Source organism: Coturnix japonica, chromosome 1, assembly GCF_054131305.1.
Source record: "Coturnix japonica strain WE chromosome 1, WE-NBRP24, whole genome shotgun sequence".
Taxonomy (NCBI): domain Eukaryota; kingdom Metazoa; phylum Chordata; class Aves; order Galliformes; family Phasianidae; genus Coturnix; species Coturnix japonica.
In genome coordinates, this window is record NC_140663.1 from 126,091,919 (window position 1) to 126,113,167 (window position 21,249).

Consider the following 21,249-nt stretch of genomic DNA (forward strand, 5'->3'; position numbering starts at 1 on the left):
AGAGCTAAATTACAATTAAGTTAAATTAAATTACAGATCTAACCTGCATCAAGCAATGAACCTCTTGTTTGCGGTGACACCTGCACAGAATGGGCTTAATTCACACAAACCACGCCCCCTTTGTCAGTTCAGTGCCCTGCTTCAAACCAGCAGGAGGATGGTCTCATGGCTGTGCTGGGTTACCTGCTCTGCCCTAATGTGCTCTGCTGGCCTCTATAGTGCTCACATGAGCCCTTCTGTGTCTAACCTGCGTTGGTGGTGGGGTTGCTAAAGCAGCGCTAAGTGAAGCTGTCTTGGGCCAGTAAAAGCTTTGGGTCAGGAAACACTCCTTTAAGCACTGCAACAGGCTCCTCAGGGAGGTGGTTGAGTCACCATCCCTGGATGTGCTTAAAATCCCTTTGGATGTGGTGCTCGGAGACACAGTGGAGCAGAGAGCTGTTAGTTAGGGTACTATGGGTAGGCTGTGGTTGGACTCCATAATCTTTAAGGTCTTTTCCAACCTGAGCAGCTCTATGATTCCATGATTGTAAATATTTCATAGAATCACAAGGTTGGAAATGACCTACACAACCATCTAGTCCAGCTGTCCTGGTCTCATAGTTTCGTACCGATCTCTTAAAAACATCTTTAAAATGTTTGGTGTTGCTGTCTATAGGTTAGGAGGAATGAGCATCGTGGTGTCCTCACTGCAGGAGACACATGAGCTCTGCTGTCGGTCTCCTCACCCAGCAAAGGTCTCCAAAAACTGCTTCTGCTTTCACTTTCAGATAGAATCCGCATACAAACCTCAGCAGTGCTGAAACATTAGCCCAAGCCTGTATTGTTTTGTGAAGGGCTGGTGGTTGTCTCCATGATCTGTCGTAACATCAGGTGGCATTTAGCAGTGATCCGTCACAGCTCAGAGCCCACACAGAGGCAGTGTGTTTGGCAGCACTTGTGGCTAAAAGTCCATACTACCTCTGTGTAGGTATCAAGGGAACAGGTTGGCACCACAGTAAGAAATAGGACAACAGAAAGTGAGTGAGGCTATCAGGGTGGTGACGATTTGTGTTGAAGAGACAGCGCTATATTGTAAAAACAAGGAAGCAGATGGAACCAAAATCAGCTGTGATGTAACTAGATACAATTCCCTTTTTTCTCAGGGAAGCTGGATCTACTTTCAGCAGAGCTGAATTTGCAAAACAAAGTTGCTATTGTGGAAATAAAGCTCTCACGCCACAGTGACTCTGTACAAAGACAGGCTGCAAGCCTGCATTTATTTTGTGTCATCAGGAGGCGCGTAGGAAAAAGAGCAAGCACTGAGCAGGTGGCAGCTCCTCCCGCCCGGCTTCCCCTGTGAATATCAATGTTCTGGATACCCTGTGTGTGCAGATGTGTAAACCCAAGGCCAGCTTCGCTGCAATCAAACAGAATGCAGGTGTCCTTTGGACAAAAAATGCTAAGCATGTGAGGATGTGCATAATTTCTTCTCTAGCTCTTGTGGGTTCCTCTCACAAACAAGACTCCTGCTTGAGCCAGCAAGGCTCTGCCCATGTCCTCTGGGCAGCTGAATGGGTTGGAAATGGTTGTATTTATGCAGACCCCAATCTGAGGCAGACAGAGCCCTGTCTGCCCCTATTGCAGGAGAACTGTCCTGGTTGGGTTTCCTTCTCCTCAAACCAAGCCAGGCTCTTTCATTCAGCCGGGAAGCTGAACTCAGATCCCTTCTCAGCAGTCAGAATAAACCTTACACAAGATAAACTTCAGCTGAAGATAAAACCAAATGATTCTCCAACAGTTGTTTCACTTACGCTTTGAAGAAGTTTCAGTTGGCTTCTCACTCACATAGCTTGATATTAAAACTTTTCTCAATGCTATTTTTATCTGTTTCTGAGGAATACAGAGTAGCGCAGCACCCTACTTATGTTTTTTAGAGTGCAGACAGAAAAACTACATAAGATCACTTCTTAAAATCATAGTGAAAATCCTGTTGTTTTTATTCACGTAATGCTTATTATCTTGGAAAATACAATCAGTAATTTTTCAGTGTAGAACAGCTAGATGTTACGCTTAACAAAATGCTCCAGGAGGATATAAAAAGTAAATGAGTGTCTTACCATTTAACTTTATCAACACAGCAGGTCTCCGTTTCAATGTCTGTGAAGCTTTCAGCTGTAAAAGATGCCTAAGTTTTGCCCTTCCGTAAACATGCAGCTGTTCCAATGGAAACACTGTAAATATATATATATATATATATATATATATATATATTTACACACACACATATATATGTGCCTGCATCAGAGGGCAGAATTTGACTTGGATCTTACAAAATGGGACTTCGCAGCTGACACTCGTGTTTGTTTTCCTTTAAACAAACTGAACTTCTGAACTCTCACGTGTCAGATGTTGTCCAGATCCTGCAACCGCAACTTACATCAAACATCAGCATATAAAAAGTCATCGCTGTACAATCACTTCTGGAAAAGACAGTGTCAAAACCATAAAAAAACAAACAGCTAATTTAAGAAAACCATACACATTAAGTGCTGAGGTTTGTGTTAGCTTTTCTCTGCTTTAAGTACAAGAATCCATTAAAACATAAAAGGCAGAAGTGGCTCCGAAAATGACACTGTGACAACACACTCGTAGCTTTGATAACACTTACTTGACGCTGTAGTTAATTGGAAAACAATGTGAACACAACAAGGTACGTACAGACACTCAGTGCTATTCCTGCAAACACTGCTGGCTGCGGAGCTCCCCGGGCGCACAGCGCTGGGCAGCACTGCCATGTGCAGGAAGGGGCCCTGGGGCTGCCGTGCACCCAACACTTGGAAGTGCTTCAGGCCTCACAATGACACAAATCCACAGTTAGTTTCTTTAGGCTTGCAAAGGTGAGATCGCTTCTCAAGCGTTCTAGAAACGTTCCTTTAAAACTATTAGAGATTTTATATCTCAAAGTGAATCTAATAAAACATTAGACCGCTTTTATGTTAGGCAAATGGTGTTTGCTCTGCTTTATGTACAAAAGCAATCACATTCCTTTGCTGTAAGATACTTTATACATCCCCAATTCTTTATTTCAGAGGAAGTAAGAGATAGCTATGACAATTCTGTTGGTGTTGGGCTTCTGAAACGGCTCTATGTGGTGATGTTGAATCTGAAGCTCATCCCTTTTCACAAGTCTTTCCTCCAGTTTGTTTTATTCTGCTTCCTCGCTCTTCTCAGAGCCGCCTCCCATTGAGCTATCCACCTCATACTTTTTGTCAAGAGCATCTTCCAAAGACTTCCCACTGCAGTCGTAGCCTTTACTCATGGATCCCGTATGCGTTCGGATGCGAGCCCCTGGTTGGTACAGCTGCATGGCTGGGCGATCCTAGGGGGGAGCAGATGAGGTTAACTCTCTGATAAACCTGTGTGGGAAACACAGGTGAGGTTTTAAAGAGATTAATTCTTGTGAAGAAAGCAGATTTTGTGTTAAATTACTTCACATATCATAAAAGTTGGGGAAAAAAAAAAAAGAAGTGTAATGAAAATCAACTGAGTATTTAATATCTGTCTTGCTCACAACACTATTCTTGAAAGCCAAGCATTTTGAATAAGCGAAGAAAGCTGTAAAAAGAAAAGATCTTATGACACATTTGACATAAATAAGGAGAAGTACTGCTGGCTGTTATCAAACACAGTACTGCTATGCATGCCTAGGTAAAACTCTGAAACATGTTGCTACCTTCACCAGCAGCGGCTGGGAAGAACAACAGCCTGCACATTTGCACCTTGGCAGATGAGTAACAAATATTAACTATAAGCACAATAAAATGAGATAAACCAGAGCACCAGTTAGCAGGTAACAGACAGAAAATTATCCTCAACTGAACGTGTTCAGTGCTGCTGACTCAGTCATATGTGTGACCCAACAACAAGATGCTGATTTGACCACTGGGAAATGGGAGAAGGAGCAACACACAAGAAAAAGAGACCTTGAACCTACAAACAGGGAAGTTCCACAACTCTTGAAAGTGCTTTTTATTCTTGAAATTTCAATAATAAAATGTATTATTGAAACAATGCTTAAGAAGTCTTTTCCTAGTAGATTGCTTATTTTACTCACAGAAATGCTAGTTTTTGATTGTTGTTGAGTAACCCATTCACCACAACCACAGCTTTTTGGTCGAATTCTTGTATTAGGTAAGTTTTTGCAAAAAAAATAAGCAGCCTATTTTAAAACAGCCCTTTTTTTGCACAAAGTGACCCACATGGCTTGCACAGTGAGTCCACCTGGGCCAGCTTTGTATGTGATCCACACGGACTCATGCCACAGATGACCAGCTCACCATCCTTGGCAGCTCTCACCGCCACCCCGTATCACGAATGTGGTTTGAAAGAAGAGATTCACATGCTGAATATATTTATACACAAAATAATGTTTCAATAATCTTGTGCAGAAAATCTAGGACCAGAACAGATAGAGAATGAGGTTGACAAGGATAACCACCTCCTGAAAAGACTCTGGTGCATCTAAATACAACTGTTTCTGAATTAGCTATTTGGACTTGTCCTTACTTACGCTATGTCCTTAATGAAGTCCTGGTCAGTTGTAAGGACGTTATGGGCAGGGTAATGGAAACACAAAGACTAGCATGACACAGTTGTTGAATTTCATTGCAAACTAAAAGTATAACAATCTTTAGAATGCTTATAAAATACAAGGCTTCCAAGAATAGTGTTCTTAAAATGCCAGGGTTGAATTTAAGACAGAAAGTATGCTGTATATGGTACATACAAATGAGCAGAGACCTGTGGCCATAACTTATTTTAACTGCTGTTGTCCTTTGACAACAAGAAAAAGAAGTTGGGATTTTACTGAAAATAAAATAAAGAATTGTGGTTTTTTTGGTTTTTTTTTTTTTTTTTTTAAAGCATCTTTTATGCTAAGTTTGCAAAAGGAAAACCTGTGATCTTGAAGCATATTTAACTAATGAAAGATTATCCTAAATGAATAAAAGAACCTTATTTCTTATGCGCTCCTTTTTGGATGCCATGTCATCACACTTGTCCTCTTTACCCAGTTTGTCTACTGCCTCCACAGTGAAGCTGTAGTTGTGGTTCCCTTTCTTTCCTCTGTCTTGGTTGTATCCTTTCCCCCATTTCAGCTCTTCTTCATTCCTTCTCACAAACTTGTCAAACTCATAGTGAGTTCTATGCTTCCTGCCATCATCCAGTCGATACCTTTGCCTTTCAGGTTCTTTGTCTCGAAATCTTCTCTCCAAATCTCTTTGCTCTTTGTCACTATCATTTTGTGACCTGTAAATGCATAGAAAGAGAATCCAAGCAATAAACAGCTTAAAAAATACAAAGGTTATTGAAGTATAGAATACAAAGTCTCCCTTTGTCTTGGTCAGTTGTTAGGTCAGTTATATGTGAAGACTGTTTTTCCTTTAATAAATATGGGTTATGTGCAATTTTGCTGAACGTCTCACTTATGTACGTCCAGCTCTCCACGATGCACTAAGTTCAGAAAGTAGCAGATAAAACTTTGCAAGAAAAATCTGGTTTTTGTGTGCTTGCTATGGGAAGCCTCTGCTCCAACCTTTATGCCCCCCTGCAATCCCTTGGGTGGTTCCCCAGTGCTCCTCACATAACCCTGTGCTGCATCACCAGGTGTTGTGGCTGCTCTTGAGAAGAGCCGTACCTATGTATGTGAGTACTGCCTTGAAAGGCAGCATTCAGGGCCCAAAGGATCTGTGCACGTACCCTTTAACCATTTGTTAACAAAAATTATTCACTGTCAGACACTGGAGCTTCTGGGAGGTATCTGAGAAAACAAATGCTTGTGTTCTCAGCATTTGTTTATTTTGTCTCCAAACACTTTTGCCTACCTTAACATTTCTTTTTGTTGGGTAAGCATCATTACCTTATCACAACGTAATACTTACAGTTATGCTATGCTGCAATGGGTTTATATTATAAAGATTCTTAGTTTGCAGCATTTTGCTGCCTGTCTGATACAACTCAGCTCTCTCATTCACTCCATTGTTCCAGTTCAGCAAGCACTTGCTTCTCTCGTAAAACAAAACCGTAAATAATGAAGAAAGATTACATAATAGATTAAAATTTTGAAAGCAGCAAATACATGTACTTTCTTTTCATGTGTTTCATATATTTGAATGCTTAAAATTGAAGGAGGAAAGTCTTAGCGAGGCTCTGGAGCACGTCCTTTCCAAAGACAGGGTGCACACACAGACTTGCTGCTGCAATGCTTCCTAGTGCCCTGCAGTCTCCTCCTGTGGGTGATGGAGGAACATTTGTGCTCAGTGACAGGGATACAGACCCCAGCTCCGGAGTGGCCGGAACAGCTTTCTACAGTTCAGTCATAGGGAAGAGGAGTGGAAACAGGAGGATAAGCAATACAAAATTACAAAGTAAATGTAAAAAAAATACAGCTAGCAAGCTTTAAATTGGCTGCTTATGTAGAGTTCCAAGTTCTGGCTTGTTACTGATCTCTGTGTCAGTACCATGATATCTATTAACCCTAATAATCAATAGTCATGATGAAGCAAGCACTTGGAAAGACAAGGTAACTTACTGTACATGCACAGCAAAAAGGATTCTCTTTCACACCTGGAAAAGCTATATTGATGCCTCATTAAATTTACATGATCAATACGGAAAATGCTATATGGCAGAACATAAAGCTTAGTCCATAATAAGCCTAATTACCAAAAAACTGACTTGCCCCTGTACGCATTTTAGGGCACCCTTCCTTTCCTGTCTTTCCTTTGCTGAAGACCATCGATTCAAGATTTCCTGAATGCTTTCATTTTCCACCACAGAATGGAAAACTGAAGTTTTCAGCACCTGTCAGGACCTTTCAGGACATGGGATGCTGAAACTCTGAGCCCATGATTCAGGTCCCTTCTCACAGATAAAAGAGATGAGCAATACATGTAGGATATTATGGGTGAATCAAGTGTTTTAGTTAGCAAATTTGTTGGGTTTATTTTCCACTGTTTACATTTCTTTGCTTTTCTATCTGCTATTATGAGAATACTTGCAGCTCCTGTATACTCTTCACAAAACTCAATAGCCTATGTGGAGAATGGTAACATTTAAAGCACAGCACAGTCCTGATCTTTGTCTGATACGTTACCTATATGACCTTAAGTAAGTTATTTAAATGCTCTGTTCATCCATACGTACAAGTTACAGACACACATGACATCTCAGATGCAGCTCTTCCATTTTGCAAAGTACTTCTTCTGAGAGCTCAGTGGAATTGGGAAAGTGTTATTTATCTTAGCAACATTACTCTTACATTACATCTCTCTTGGGTGAATCCTGCTCACACACACGCCCATCATATATATCATATAAAAGAGAGAACCAGCTGCTGAGTACTTCCAGCACACTTTGAGGATACATTAGCTACAGAAGAGAGCTATACCTCTTGTTTCTACTACTGCGTATGCTATACAAAAGGCAGTGAGAGACAGAGACAACCTCCTGCACCAGTCATAAGGCTGTCAGTCACACCTCAACTATTCTGCCATTGTCCCAGTTATCAAACACAATCATCTGCTTACTGCAGTGAAAACAGTTAGCGTGATGAAAAGTGAAGACTGGAGGCAATTTAGACTTTGACATCGGTGATGGAAATTGGGCCTTACCCAATGGAACTGCATCCACTACTACTGCCATCAGGTCAGTAAGTTGTTACTAAACACCTTTAACAAAAAGAATGGTGAGAGATTCGTACACGTGCAAAATGAAATCAGCTCTTTGCTGACAAACACCCAACTTTAAGCCAAACTTTACATCATGGCTAAGCCTTCAAATAAAAGCATTTAGCATCTAAGTCCCTAAGATAAATAATACTTACTTCTCCTTAAGCTCTTTTAGTGAACCTTCCAATGATTTGGATCTTATACTCCCAGGTCCAGGAGACTTATCCCATTTGTTTTCTTCAGTGTCAGCTTCTTCGTCTTTTTCTTTGTGCTTCTCGCTGGCTGGCTCATCTCCTTTTTCAGGCTTCTTAAGAAGCTAAAAAATATTTGTTTATATTATGACATATAATTATTATCTTCTGTTGTAATGGACATTTTAACAATGTATCAAATGACCTGTTAAGATTTCAGATACCTTACTAAATGCTATGAATATATTTTATTATAAAGTATGCATTTTTTAAAGTCATTTTAAAAGGGCAGTTTACTTTAGGTAAGGAGGTACAGTCACTAACAGGCATTCACTGGCATGCTTTAGATTTGTGAAGAATATTGGAGAAAGCACTTACCTACTCTTCTCTCCCGAGTTTTACATAGTCAATGATTTCTTAGAAATCATGTAACAACAGAGACCAACGTCATTGCCAATAAAATAAAAGCAGAACCTCTACAATACTACAAAAAGAGCAGGATTAAGTTCACTCCTTCAAGTTATTACGTATAAAGTGTGTGACACGCTAACACTTTGGGACAGGTTGGCATGTGGAAATAGGCGCTTCGTATAAATACACCTTAACAAAAATACAGACTGAGGGAAAATTAAGGGGTTAGCAGGGAATATCACATAACTTTGTAATTTTGGAGATTAAGCTTTCCAAGAATTTTGTTAATTCCTCAACAAATAATCCACATGGGGCTTGAGCAGTATCTAGAATTACAGCAATAGCCCTCATAGAAGGACCGAGTGTCTCAAAGTAGTTTTCTATCATTTCAACAACAAGTAGAATAGCTCAACGCACTTTTCATTCCACCTTATTATTATTATTATTATTATTATTATTATTATTATGATGATGATGATGATGATGATGATGATGATGATGATGATGATGATGATGATGATGAAAAGTTGTTGCTCTTCAATACACCTAGAAGAATCTAAAATGTTTCTTCCAGGCAGTATTTTCCCTTTCCTCAGGGCCAGAACTAGTTCTCAATTTCACATTCCCATAGATGACAGATCATAAATACTAGAGCATTCTGGACAACAAATTTTGGAAAATACCTTTTAAAGGACAAGCCCCTTTTTTTCCTGACATTCCAGAATGTTTGTTACACACAAATATGAAAAAAAGTGTAAGTGCTTCAGAACGTACTGTTCCTATATGTTTAGATGGAGGCAAGTGTTGTCTGGGATGTCAAGGAAGAGGATAAAGCTACAAAGCTTTGTGGCTTGACTCCCTCACAAGATCTGGAGTGATTCTGTGCATCCTTGTATTAGGCTACAGATTCTTACATCAGTTTACCTCATCAAAGAGCCTACAAAACTTTCCAGTACCACAAAATTTAGATGAAATGAATAGGGTTGGTTTAGTTTTTTTCATGTTTCTTGTCTTATACAAAGAAGGTTTTAAATGTGGAGACGTAATACCACAAAATGCACCCACCTAAGTCATTAAAAGCACATCCGTTCAAAGTGTTAAAATACAACACAGATTGAAATTATATATAATGATGTTAATGTACACAATTAGTACAAACAGTTATATATGATAATATTTACACATTTTATAAAAATAATTTATAATTATAACATTATAAAATTATGCTCATAAATTTTAATTTAAAAATTATTAAAACATATACTTTTATATAAATTATGACAAGACTTTTTAATAACTGGCTTAAAGGATACTATAAACCAGTTCTGAGCATAAACAAAAAAACACCCTCAATACATCCAGCTAGATTTACATGACAAAGTGCTAAAAGCCGTATTTGCATTAATGCTCTGATGTGTTAGTGCAGAACAATCTGGTTCTGTCAGGTTCTGTCAGCACTGAATGTGGCATTGTTGTATAAGGATATATTCACAGTTGCCTGTCGATGTAACTGCATTAGCACATCACTGTATCTAAAGTAATTAGTCAGACTTTTCAACAACAGTCCTTAGCCTAAGCCTTACTCTATTTCTCCTTCCAGTAAAAACGACTGCTATTACCAGATCATACCATAGTACACAGCATAAACAGTGTGAAACCAAAAGAACTTCTGAATAACTTCCACAGAGGAGTTTTGGTTTGGTTTGGTTTGGTTTGGTTAAGGTACCTTGATCCTTATTTCTTTATCAGAAATTTTCTTATGTTTTTCTGCTTCTTTCCTTTTACGTCTCTCCTCCTCTCTGCGTTTCCTTTTCTCTTCTTCTCTCAGACGTTTCTTCTCCAGTTCCCTCCGCCTTCGTTCCTCCCTTTTCTCTTCTCGAATTCTCTGAAGAGTTCAAAATGATTAATTGTAAATTGCCCACAGGAAAACCACATGAAACATAAATGTTGAACTTCAGGCAAAAATCTGAACGTACCTGCTTTTCTAATTTTCTATTTTTAATATATTCCAAAAGGGGTGTTGTTCTTCTAGCTAAAACACAAAAAATTTGTGATATAGTGTTCAACTCCTAAAATATGTACTCATTTCTTTACTTCAGTATTAATCCCTTCTTTCTAACTTTATCTGCAAGGGAGCCAAATAATATATAAACCTACTTATCTCATATATTCTGGATGGTAGTCCCATCATTCCATTTTAGAAACACATTATTTGGGTGTGGGTTTTTATTTTTTTCTTGCTGATAGGGCAAGAAGCAACAGAGATATGTTGCTCGATTATTTAAGTTTTAAACTTAAAATCATATCTTTTCAGTTCAGAGAATGACATTTTTCTCTTGCTGGCCAAAGAGCTATTCACCAAAAAAATAAATGTGCTCAGTATCAAATTCTACCACATTCCTACCACTATATCTATTCCTCTTTCAACTTTTGCACATTAAAAGCTAGTTAGATTGCTGTTCATGTACAGTCCACATTACAGTAATCTCACATATCACTCTTCAGCCCCAAATTTCAAAGTACATTATGAAAGAAACATTTTCATTCATATATAACATTTCCCCTGGACTCCCATCAAGCATTCATCATTCCATGGGAAAACAAGAATAATTAAAGATAAGTCGTTTGTCCCAGGATACAACAAAGTGTCAACAGATTCAATAAGGCTCTGCTTTCCCAAATAACGTATTTGGGTGATCATTTGATGGATCACAAAGACATTCTTATGCTTCGGAGCTATCTTCACACTCTGAAATCAAGCCTATGCCATCGCCAATATCTACTAAAGCTTGAAGACATCATCAAATTCTATATCATATACATGGCATTGATGGCTGCCAGCACTGAATTCAAATTTGAACCCACGTACTGCGAGTAGCTGAAAAGAATGTTGGCAGTCTTAGATGATCCAGGACAAAGATGCAGAAAATACTTAGAGCTAAAAAATGCTCCACAATTTTCATAGTCTCTTCCTGCAACCAGAAGAGATATGATTTGGAAGAAAGAATAGAAAATGGAACAGAAAAAAAGGAATTCTCAATCAAATTTAAAAAGGCGTAGCTCAAATCTATACATAACCTCATATCCCAAAAACATTTGAATGTTTTTTGTTTAGAACAGCTAAATAACTTAATAGAAAACAAACAAACAGAAAACCTAAACAAACAGAAAACTTTGTTATGAAGTTATGGATTGGAAGGTTTGATTTGATTCGGTATTTATCTTCAGCAAATATCAATGGCCAAAAGCAACAAGCAGACTTGCTGGTTTGATATATTCCTCTCTCTACCCCTATACTTCCAGTGCTGTTTCTTTCTTTTCCACCTGCTCATAATTTCTGACAAATTTTAGGTCCTCACTGTCCTCCCTTCCAGTCTCCCAGATCTGCAGCTCTGCCACCCTCTCCTGCCCCTCTCAGTCCCCTGTCTGAGCATCTCTGGTGATTTCCACACAATGGAATTGACCACAGATTGTCACCAGAAGGTATGGGGAAGGATCTGCCACACCAGGAGTTCAGCACCTGACTCTAGACATGACTAAGGCTGCAGAGCAAGGGGTTGGATCAGAAATGGCAACATGGAAGTTCACAGAAGAGAGGCAGTGTGACGAGTACTATCAGAAGAGGGAGATAAAAAAAGATGCATATCAATAAAACTTGAATCTTACTCCCCTTGTTTATAAGCCTTACTCTAAATGAAAATCTGTTTTTTTCTGTAAACATTTAAGAAATGTTAGAAGAAAATAAACTATAAAGCTCCATCAGCAATAACTTTTATATTTTATCTCGCTTTCTACAAACAAGCCAGAAGAATGAGCTTACCTTTATCCTGTTACAGAGAAATTCTGTTTTATATCTCTATGTCACACTGAAACTGATGAGCTAACGCATCGGACGTGTTGCACAAACCATGCTGGTTTGCAGTAGCAACGCTACCTGGAGAAATGCTGAGAATGTGAGGCCCAATTCTGCCAACTAAGTCCTGGGCACATCTTTCATTAACTCGAGTAGATATTAGCACCTTTGAAACTAGACGTACACATCTAACGTCTCACACACTTCTGCTACAAGCTTGCTATCCACTGAAGTGATCTTTGGTTTTGTACTGACAACAAAACCTAACTGATTTGATTTCCTGTGATTTAACACACACGGAACGTTAACATTCCTTACATCAAGCTGCTTTGGTTTTGGATTCTTTTTTTCTTGGCAAATTGGCACAACAGAGGAAAGAGTGCGTGCTCCAGTGATCTAGATGTTGTCACTTAGAGGTGCCACCCTCCCTTAAAGCTGCGTTCTGACAGCTGCCAAGTTCCAGTATTCTGGAAAGAGCTATCTGTGTTTCTCAGTGTGACGTGGCACTATTATTTGGAGGCTTTGAAAAGATATAGATCACATCACATTTGGAATGAAAAATAGGTCTTTTCTATCCCAGGAAAATTTTCTCTCAGTACTGCGGGAGTCCTGAAAGAGCTTTGACAATGTACTAATATGCAGAACTACTCCAAGCCAGAGCTGGACAGGGCTCCTTGCCTTTAGCATGTTGATAGGGAGGCTTCATCACCTGTGACCGCCTCCTGCAATGCTAACTGCACCTCATTATTCATGTCTATGCTGCGCACTCTGTTAACAATTTTTTTTTTTCTACGAAGTTCAGTTTTCTAACAATCCTAGCAATTAAGATATCCTGACCTCAGAAAGACGTGAGCAGTCAGCACTGCTGTGCTGAACGCTGCATTTCATCCCATCTGCTTTTTTTTCCCCCAAATCTTTCCAGGTCTGCCTTGTGCATCTTCTAATAACATCCTTCTCCTACACGTTTGCCAATGGTCAAATAATTACCTACAGCGTGGCACAACTGTGGAGTGTTACAGTCACTACAGACAGTCCCATAAAGGTACTCTTTGAAAGACTGAACTGAAAAGAAGAAAAGGCATCGTATTTCTGTTATATGGCACAGTATGGATCACAGCACACAGTTTGCCTTTTGTTGACAATACACTTATGATTTCTGCTTGTAACTAGTAATATTCATATTGCTAAAACCTATAATTGAAATTTGATGTAATTTATTCAGGAAGATTTCAGTGGTATCTTATTAAAGATTCCCCATGAGTCTGTGAAAGTCATGCTGCATGCATATAGAGAATAAAGCATAGCCTTACTTTCAAAGCTTTTTCAGAACCTTGACTGTGAGAACAGAGGTCATTTCATGTTTCACAATAAAAGCAGCTAATGTCAGAGAGCAACTGTTAAGTATTCAGCTATTTTATCTTTTAAAAATAAATCTTGTGTCTTTTTACAACACATCTGTAAGCAGAAGGAAGTATGAATTACCTAACCAAAGCCATTCCCCATGCAGAACCTCTGGTGAAGTCAAGTGATTCCATGCAAAGAGCCTCAAAAGAACAGGAGAGGTGTTTCCTCAATATACTTGGCTGGGAAATAAAAATTCTAAGTGTGATAACCTCAGCCTCTACCAGACTGAACAGGTCATAACATGCAGGTAATACCTTCAAGATATAAAAATAATATATTTAATATTCTCAAAAATAAGAAAAGTCAAGAAAACAGACCAATGAGTTCCCTTGTTTTGGCCTCAATCTCTCCCAAAAGAGTCTCAGGATTGGCACAGATTTTCTCTTCATCAGCACAGTAACTTTCTAAAAATTTCCTATATTCTGGGTCTGTGAAGATAAAGTTTTGAATTCTGTTAGTACTATGCATGACAGAAATGGAATCTGTTTTCCACCGTGACATCAAGAAGATTACCATCAGCTTACCATCTTCAATGCTCCCAGCCTTGGTGTCTTTCTTTTTTAATTTCTTTTTTGAAATCTTCTGAAATGGAGCAAATTCAACCACTGCAGGGTACTCCAAACCTTATAAGAGAACAACACTTAATTTTTATTTCAGGAAGCATTCATTGTATTCAAGTAAGGTTTTCCAAACCCTTCATGTCTGTGTCGGGTAGCTTTACTTGAAAGTGAAGATGAATGTTTCTAAAATCCCATCCTGAATTTCTAAGGACAATTTGCACGTGGCTGTATTTTGGATTACAAACAAAACACTTTAATACTTGAATCATTTAAACATTATTATTAGCTTCACTAGAGGGCACTTGCAATCTAAGCTTGGGCTTGGTACGTGCAAACAACCACACCAAACTGACCATCTGTCTCCTACTTTACAGCAGAATGTCCAGGCTCTTATCGACAAATACAGGTGAGTACACACACTGTTAAGGGAAATCAGACTGAAAACACCTGAGGTTCTATCAAACATAAAAGCTCTCTGAAAAGTCGAGCCATACATATCTCAAATTGTGCAACCAAAATGGTGAGGATGTGGGTTTTGGTTTTGCTTTCTCAGAAGGGGAATGCACAGCACCACTTTATCAGAAACACAACAAAGATGCAGCCACTCGTGCTTGCAATGTTTTGGGTCACTGTTGTGTTGAATTGTGAAGCTCATCTAAGATAATGAATAGGATCCTGACAATGTACTGCTTGAGTTATGAGAATGCAGATGAAGTGTGCACACCATGCAGACAAATAAGACTGCCTGGACAAATACATTTTTCACTTCATTATCTTCCAATAACCAGATTTTGTTTTAGTGCACTTTTATGTAATTAACTGTATCTTAAGCAAAATAAATAAATAAATAAATAAATAAATAATAGCCTAATTATAAAAAATGAAATGAATTAATGTTCTAAAATGGCAATGTAGGCATGTATGTATTCACATGTAATAGCTTACAAATAGTCCAACCTTTATTATCAATGAAGACATAGCCATCAAAGCGATCTCTAAAAAGGAGGATGTCCTCAGGATTTCTAAAGTTAATGTATGCTCTTGAGTAGAGATGAGGATAAAGGCTGCAACAAGAAACAACGTCATTTTCTGTTATTTACTATTCTGTTCAGGCCTGGAAAAATGAAATAGATAGATCACACTGCCATTCTCATTCTCTCTGCGAAATGGCTAACTTAACCATGCTTACTTATGTTTCTAAATACATATAAAAACATCTATTACATCTGTATCTATCAACTCAGTGACTGAATTCCTGCTACAGCTATGAAATTTATTCTGAACAGAGACAAATGTTTCTAGCTTGTTTTGTCTCCTTAAATTGCAGAGCATACATTTCCATTTTGCAGGATCAAAACTTTAAGTCTATTTGTTCGTGACTTGAGAGATGAGTAACAGCAGTGCTTTTGGGGAACCTCTTGGGCATGTTAGGAATGTCTTCCATTGCTGACATAGTAGAAAGGAAGTAAAAGCTTTCAGTGAACTGGAAGTTGCTAAGCTATCACTGTATTCCCACATTAAAGAAAGATTAAATGACTTAATACTTGGCAAGGTAATATGCTGCATTCTGTACAAATAAACAAACTCCATTTGACACACGCATGAATATATATGTCTAATTGTGGAGAAAAAAAACTGAGAAAATCAAAAGCATTTTTTTTAGCACAAGAAAGAACAGGTACTTACCCAATATAATTCTGATCCTTCAAGAATTTATTGGCATTGGTTCCACTCTAAATATTAGCGTGCCAGATCAAAACCTCAGGGCTGGCACACCACCTCCACCGATGGAACTGTGGTAATGTAATGCATTACCACTCATCAGCTAAGTGTCAGGTGCACACTTAACTCTCACTCCCACACAATTACGATGTAAAAACATTTGGCTTAATCTGCTTTTAGTGATGTCTTCACGTTAATACTTTTTTTTTTTCCCCAGTATACTTGAATGTATTTGATTTAAACGTGAGCCCGTAATTTTAATATACCTGTGTTCACAGTACTGCTGCCATACAAGTGCTGTCTTAAGATAAACTCACCAGCAGCAGAAGACAACCAGCACATATTTATTCACTATTTTGACATTCTGGGAAGGTAATAGCATTGAATGAACTGCAAGCAGGTATCACAGAAGCACAGGATGGCTCAGGCTGGCAGGACCCTCTGGGTCCCTCTGTCCTAACAGCTGCTCTAGCAGGGCCACCAAGAGCAGGGTGCTCAGGGCCATGGGGCTTCAGAAGATCTCCAGGGAGGGAGGCAACCACAGAAAGGCCTGATTGGGCACAGCTAGTGCTATGCTGTAGACACAAAACAGTGCTGAAAGATGCTACAGACATCAAGCATACTTCCTTATCCACCACACCCCACACAGATGCTACGTATCAGGGTACAGTCTGTTTGCAGGAAACATCTAGACAGCTCAACCAAAAAAGCATGGTGACATATGGATGTGCTTGGCCACAGAGTTCTTCTGCACACCCTGCAGAGTTCTGTTACCAGATTTGCAAACCTCCGGTCTGCTCATGAAACACAAGGCATCTCCAGGAGCATGTGGAATCATTAGCAACACGCAGTGCAGCTGAAACAAGCCAGCTCCAACTCAGTGCTTTCAAAGCAAGAAAAAAAATTTTAAAAAGGATGAAATTTAACAGATTTAAAAGGTACGTACCGTTAAAAATAATATTAGAAAACACTTTAAAAACAGTAAGAGTTGCAAGTGTCTGCAAAGATGGAAAGTTGTGCTGGATGAGGAGCTCTGAGATATGGTTTAGTGGTTTGCTGTAGCAGCAGTAATGCGAGGATGGTTGGACTAGATGATCTTAGGTCCTTTCCAACCTTGTGATTCTATGATTCTATGAAAAAGTCCTCTGTGCTGCATGACTGCAACAGCAATGAAGTCTGCTATGCGGTGGCTCCCAGGAAGGAACAAACCTCTGTCACTTCAACAAGACTATTCTTATCTTACACTCCATATGTTCTTCAAAGTTAAAATGAAATGAGAGCTGATATTAGAGACTGATATGATTATAGTCTAAAGTACTGAAGATTCACCAGGAAAAAACAACCTTGAGGGTCCAGCCCGATCACAGAATGCTTTGAGTTGGAAGGGACCTTTAAGATCACCTAGTTCCAAATCCCCTGCTATAGGCAGGGACACCTCCCTCTAGACCAGTCTGCTCAAAGCCCCATCCAGCCTGGCTTTAACGCTTCTAGGGAGGGGGCATCCACAGCCTGTGCAGCCTGTTCCAGTGTCTCACCACTCTATCAAGAATTCCCTTCTAATATCAAGTCTAAATCTACCCTCTTCTGGTTTAAAGCCATTTCCCCTTGTCCTGCCATTACACACCCTTATAAAAAGTCCATCCCCAGCTTTCCTATAGGCCCCTTCAGGTACAGGAAGGCCACTATAAGGCTCCCCCTGGTGCTCTCTTTTCTCTAGGATGAAGGGCCCCAGATGTTCCAGTCTGTTCTCATACGGAAAGTGCTCCAGTCCTCTGCCATCATTGCTATCGAAGACTGAGAAGTCCTGAGTTTAAGTCCCCAATTTAACAACTATTGCAGTGCTTTATCAATCTTCAGTTTCCACAAAACTAACTGAAAAAAGCTACTTCTCCAGCTCAGTGCACAGAACTGCTTGGCCATAGATTTACTTCTTCTGCAGTAACTTGATTTACTTCTTCTGCAGTAACTTATCACTCACAGTTGGACACACAACACTCATGAAAAAGAAATGCAAATACACTTTCCTGTTATTTCCTTCATCTTGCACACCAACACCATCTATTTCCCATCTGGAACAGAAGCACAGTATTTTCCAACATAATATTTTTCTAATGCTTTTTGCTTAGACTTTGATATCAGAGTATCTTTCAAACAAAGAAACACTTTAGTAAGAAAAAAAATGTGTCTGGAACATGTAAATGTTCTCTGGACACAATCCCTGGAAAGCAGGGATTTAGAATCTGTCTTCAAAATAGGGGATCCAACGTCTTTGAAACACATTTTAAGTCTTCAAGAACTTCATGTCAGCAGAAACATACATAACTACTACAGCATGTTTGTCCACAGTCTGATACTGGTATGCACAGTAGCAAAATCAAATTGGATTCTCACAGTCTCATGCGGGTTGAAGGGACCTTAGAGATCGAGTCCCCCTGGGATTCGGGCCTCCTGTGTAGCAGAGCGGCACTTCTACCACTTGCGCCACAGGGGGATTCAAACCCGGGCCTCTGGTGTTGCAAAGCGGTATTCCTACCACTGCGCCACTGGAGGCACACAACAATGGAGATTCTCTCTCCATTACTGCTGCCAGATATCAGGGTAGGTCATGAAAGCATAGCTGTGACGATGCCTAGAAATTCCACATCCCTCCTCTGATGGAGCTGCTTCTACAAACAGAGCTGGTCCTCAAACACAAGTGGGACATCAGTGCTTAATGTATAAAAGCCTCATCTCTGTGTTTCAGACCCCTTCAAGCTTTTTATCCAACAATAGTATATATCACATTTTCAGTGAGTTCTGCAGTCAGTACCAATCCTGAGGGATGACCCGAGTGCTGCAGGACCATAACTCAACCACTGCACCAATGTTTTAGAAGGCTCAGATACAATCTCACAGTCTCACAAGCTCGTGCGGGTTGGAAGGGACCTTAGAGATCATCGAGTCCAACCCCCAGGATTCGAGCCTCTTGTGTAGCAGAGCGGCACTTCTATCACTTTAGCCACAGGGAGGATTCGAACCCGGGCCTCTGGTGTTGCAAGCGGCATTCCTACCACTGCGCCATAGATGTAGCTCTTTTTTGGCACCTAAGAACAAGACAGATCCAGTAGGCAGCCTCTTCATTGTTAGCTATAGGATACAGCATACTTATCAAACACCCCTAAAGGCCACAGAATCAGTCAGAAACACAGAGTTTTTGCTTGTATTTTGATCCCAATGTACAAGAGAGAAAACTGAACTGAATGCAGTGAATCAAATGTATCAGAAGAAATGAATGAAATACAACACAACAGTCAAACTTTGTGAAATGATTTTACTGAAATGGATGTAACAGCGTTTACACAATAATGACATTTGAGTTATATGAAGTTGTTAAAAGTTTTACAGTTTGCATATAATAAGAACATTATCAAATTACAAGTAACCTTTATCACGAAAACAGTAAAAAAGGAGTTGATATATGTACACGTCTTACAAAAGCATGGAGGTAGGACCACAAATGTTTGTTCTGTCTTCCAGGGCAGACTAAATCCTACCCTTACCTACCTTCACATCCTTCATGGTATTGATGCTGTGTATATGCCTAACAGCCTAAGTCAGGCAAGCAATGAACTGCCACAAAGTTCTACTAAACAGATACTGGTTCCTCTCTCTTTGCGGAACTGACTCTGAGAAAACATATATCTATGTATATACATATATCTATGTGGAGGATGATTCACCACACACAGCAGCAGGCTAAGCTGGGCAAGATGAATCACATCCTTTAATTATTCTGAGCACAAGGACATGTAGCACATAGAATGCTATGATTACTTCCATGGTTAAGTTTGTCTAGAAATCGCTCTGTTCAAAAGGGAATGGCATTTTGGCGCTGTGATGTGCATGTTAAGTAAGTATATCAGAAATTACCTTATTGTCAGTCGACCACTGCTTCGTTTTTACATTTTGAATGAGACAAAAATGAATAAGAATGGATTACTTGGAAAAAAAAAAAAGGTATGAAATAAAGACAAGAATACATAAGCAAATTAATAATCGAATGGCGTTCATGAGAATTTAGATGATATTTGCCCTCGGTTGTCTTTATGTCATGGTTTTCATAGGCAATTGACAGCCTAATAATTTTTACCAATTAAAGTTAAAAGCAGGATGACGTTTTCAAACAAAACTATGCTCTATTTGCACCAAAAAATATATATGTTTTAAAACCACGAGTATACAAGGAAGAGGCAGGGATATATTATCACCGCACATGTATATATCCAAACATTTTACGTAACTTACAAAACAGGCTCCGTGGGCAAAATAAGTAACTTAGGGTCCAAACTTCCTTACTTAGGCTTTAAGCACCTGAAAACCTACACGGACACCTCATCCTCACCTGGGATCAGCAGTGCAAAACTCAAAATAATCATGAGCAGGGAGAGGGTGTAGCTGCTCCTCCAGCTGCTCCTTGGTTAGACAAGGAGGAAGCCGTCGAATAACCACCTGCATAGACAAAAGAGAATTATCCTCCATCTAAATAGCACGAAAAAGACCAAATAAATCGCCTAACTCCCTTCTAAAAGCTCTTCCTTCATCTGGGAGCTGCGGCTGCAGCCTTAGCCTCGGTGTCCCGACAAGGACTGGCGCTGGGCGGTACCCGAAGCCCAGCACACCACACACACAGGTGCGTTTCCCTATAGCAAGGTGGGCTCGCTCGCCCTAAACGCAACGGGACTCAACAGCATCGCGCAGAGCACCAAAATGGCCACACAGCCATCGGGACGGTCCGCTCCCACCGCTCCCCAACAGCAATTTCCTTTAAACTCAACATCCGCGGTAACGGGGAAGGCAGGGCTGCCCTCAGGGGGCCGCGGTACCACAGCACCTGCAGCCGCAGCCCGCCACGAGCGAGGCGGTTACGCGCCCCCACAGCCCCAACACCCCTCACTTTGCTCAGCGCCGTTTTTTTCTCATCTCGCTGTTTAACCGGCGCCGGGGGAAGCGGTGTCGCCGGGGACGGCGGTGGGTTGAACGCGGCGTCCGGCTCCCGTCGCAGAGGCACCTCCATGGGCCACTTGTCGCGGCCGCCGCCCCTCACCGCTACCAGCACAACCTCCCGCTCCGACCGCATGGAGCCGCCGCCCGCAACTAGACGGAAAGCTCGCGAGAACTGCCCTTTTGAGGGGCGGAATCTCGCGAGACTCTGTGGAGGGGCGAGGGGAGTTCCTTAGCTCCCAGAGTACGGACGGTCGCGATATTATGTGGCTGTGTATAACCCTAGTTATGTCTGCCCTCATCCTTCTGCATCCCCATCACCAAAACCTTGAAGACAACAGCAAAGACATCCAACAGTGGTTCAAGATTGCAAGAGAGCAGGTTATGTGTAAGACGTGGCTTTAGCTGACATGTTAATCACA

General features: G+C 40.2%; 1 protein-coding gene across 3 annotated transcripts; it reads right to left on the minus strand.

Annotated features, from left to right (window-relative positions):
* Nucleotides 1–1,952: 1,952 nt before the first annotated feature.
* Nucleotides 1,953–21,032, minus strand: UPF3A (UPF3A regulator of nonsense mediated mRNA decay). Of its 3 annotated transcripts, none has more exons than XM_085552373.1 (10): nt 20,781–21,032; nt 20,229–20,335; nt 15,083–15,189; nt 14,090–14,188; nt 13,883–13,993; nt 10,285–10,340; nt 10,035–10,193; nt 7,862–8,022; nt 5,048–5,286; nt 1,953–3,358 (listed from the first exon to the last, which is right to left on the minus strand). In XM_085552373.1, the coding sequence occupies exons 1-10, from the start codon at nt 20,961–20,963 to the stop codon at nt 3,291–3,293; spliced, it is 1,290 nt and encodes a 429-aa protein (XP_085408499.1). In that variant the 5' UTR covers nt 20,964–21,032; the 3' UTR covers nt 1,953–3,290. The 3 variants fall into 3 exon arrangements, with proteins under 3 accessions (XP_085408499.1, XP_032297873.2, XP_085408508.1); XM_032441982.2 differs by having other exon boundaries at nt 4,992–5,286; nt 20,781–21,013; XM_085552382.1 differs by lacking the exons at nt 10,285–10,340; nt 20,229–20,335; nt 20,781–21,032 and having other exon boundaries at nt 4,992–5,286; nt 15,083–17,871.
* Nucleotides 21,033–21,249: the final 217 nt, after the last annotated feature.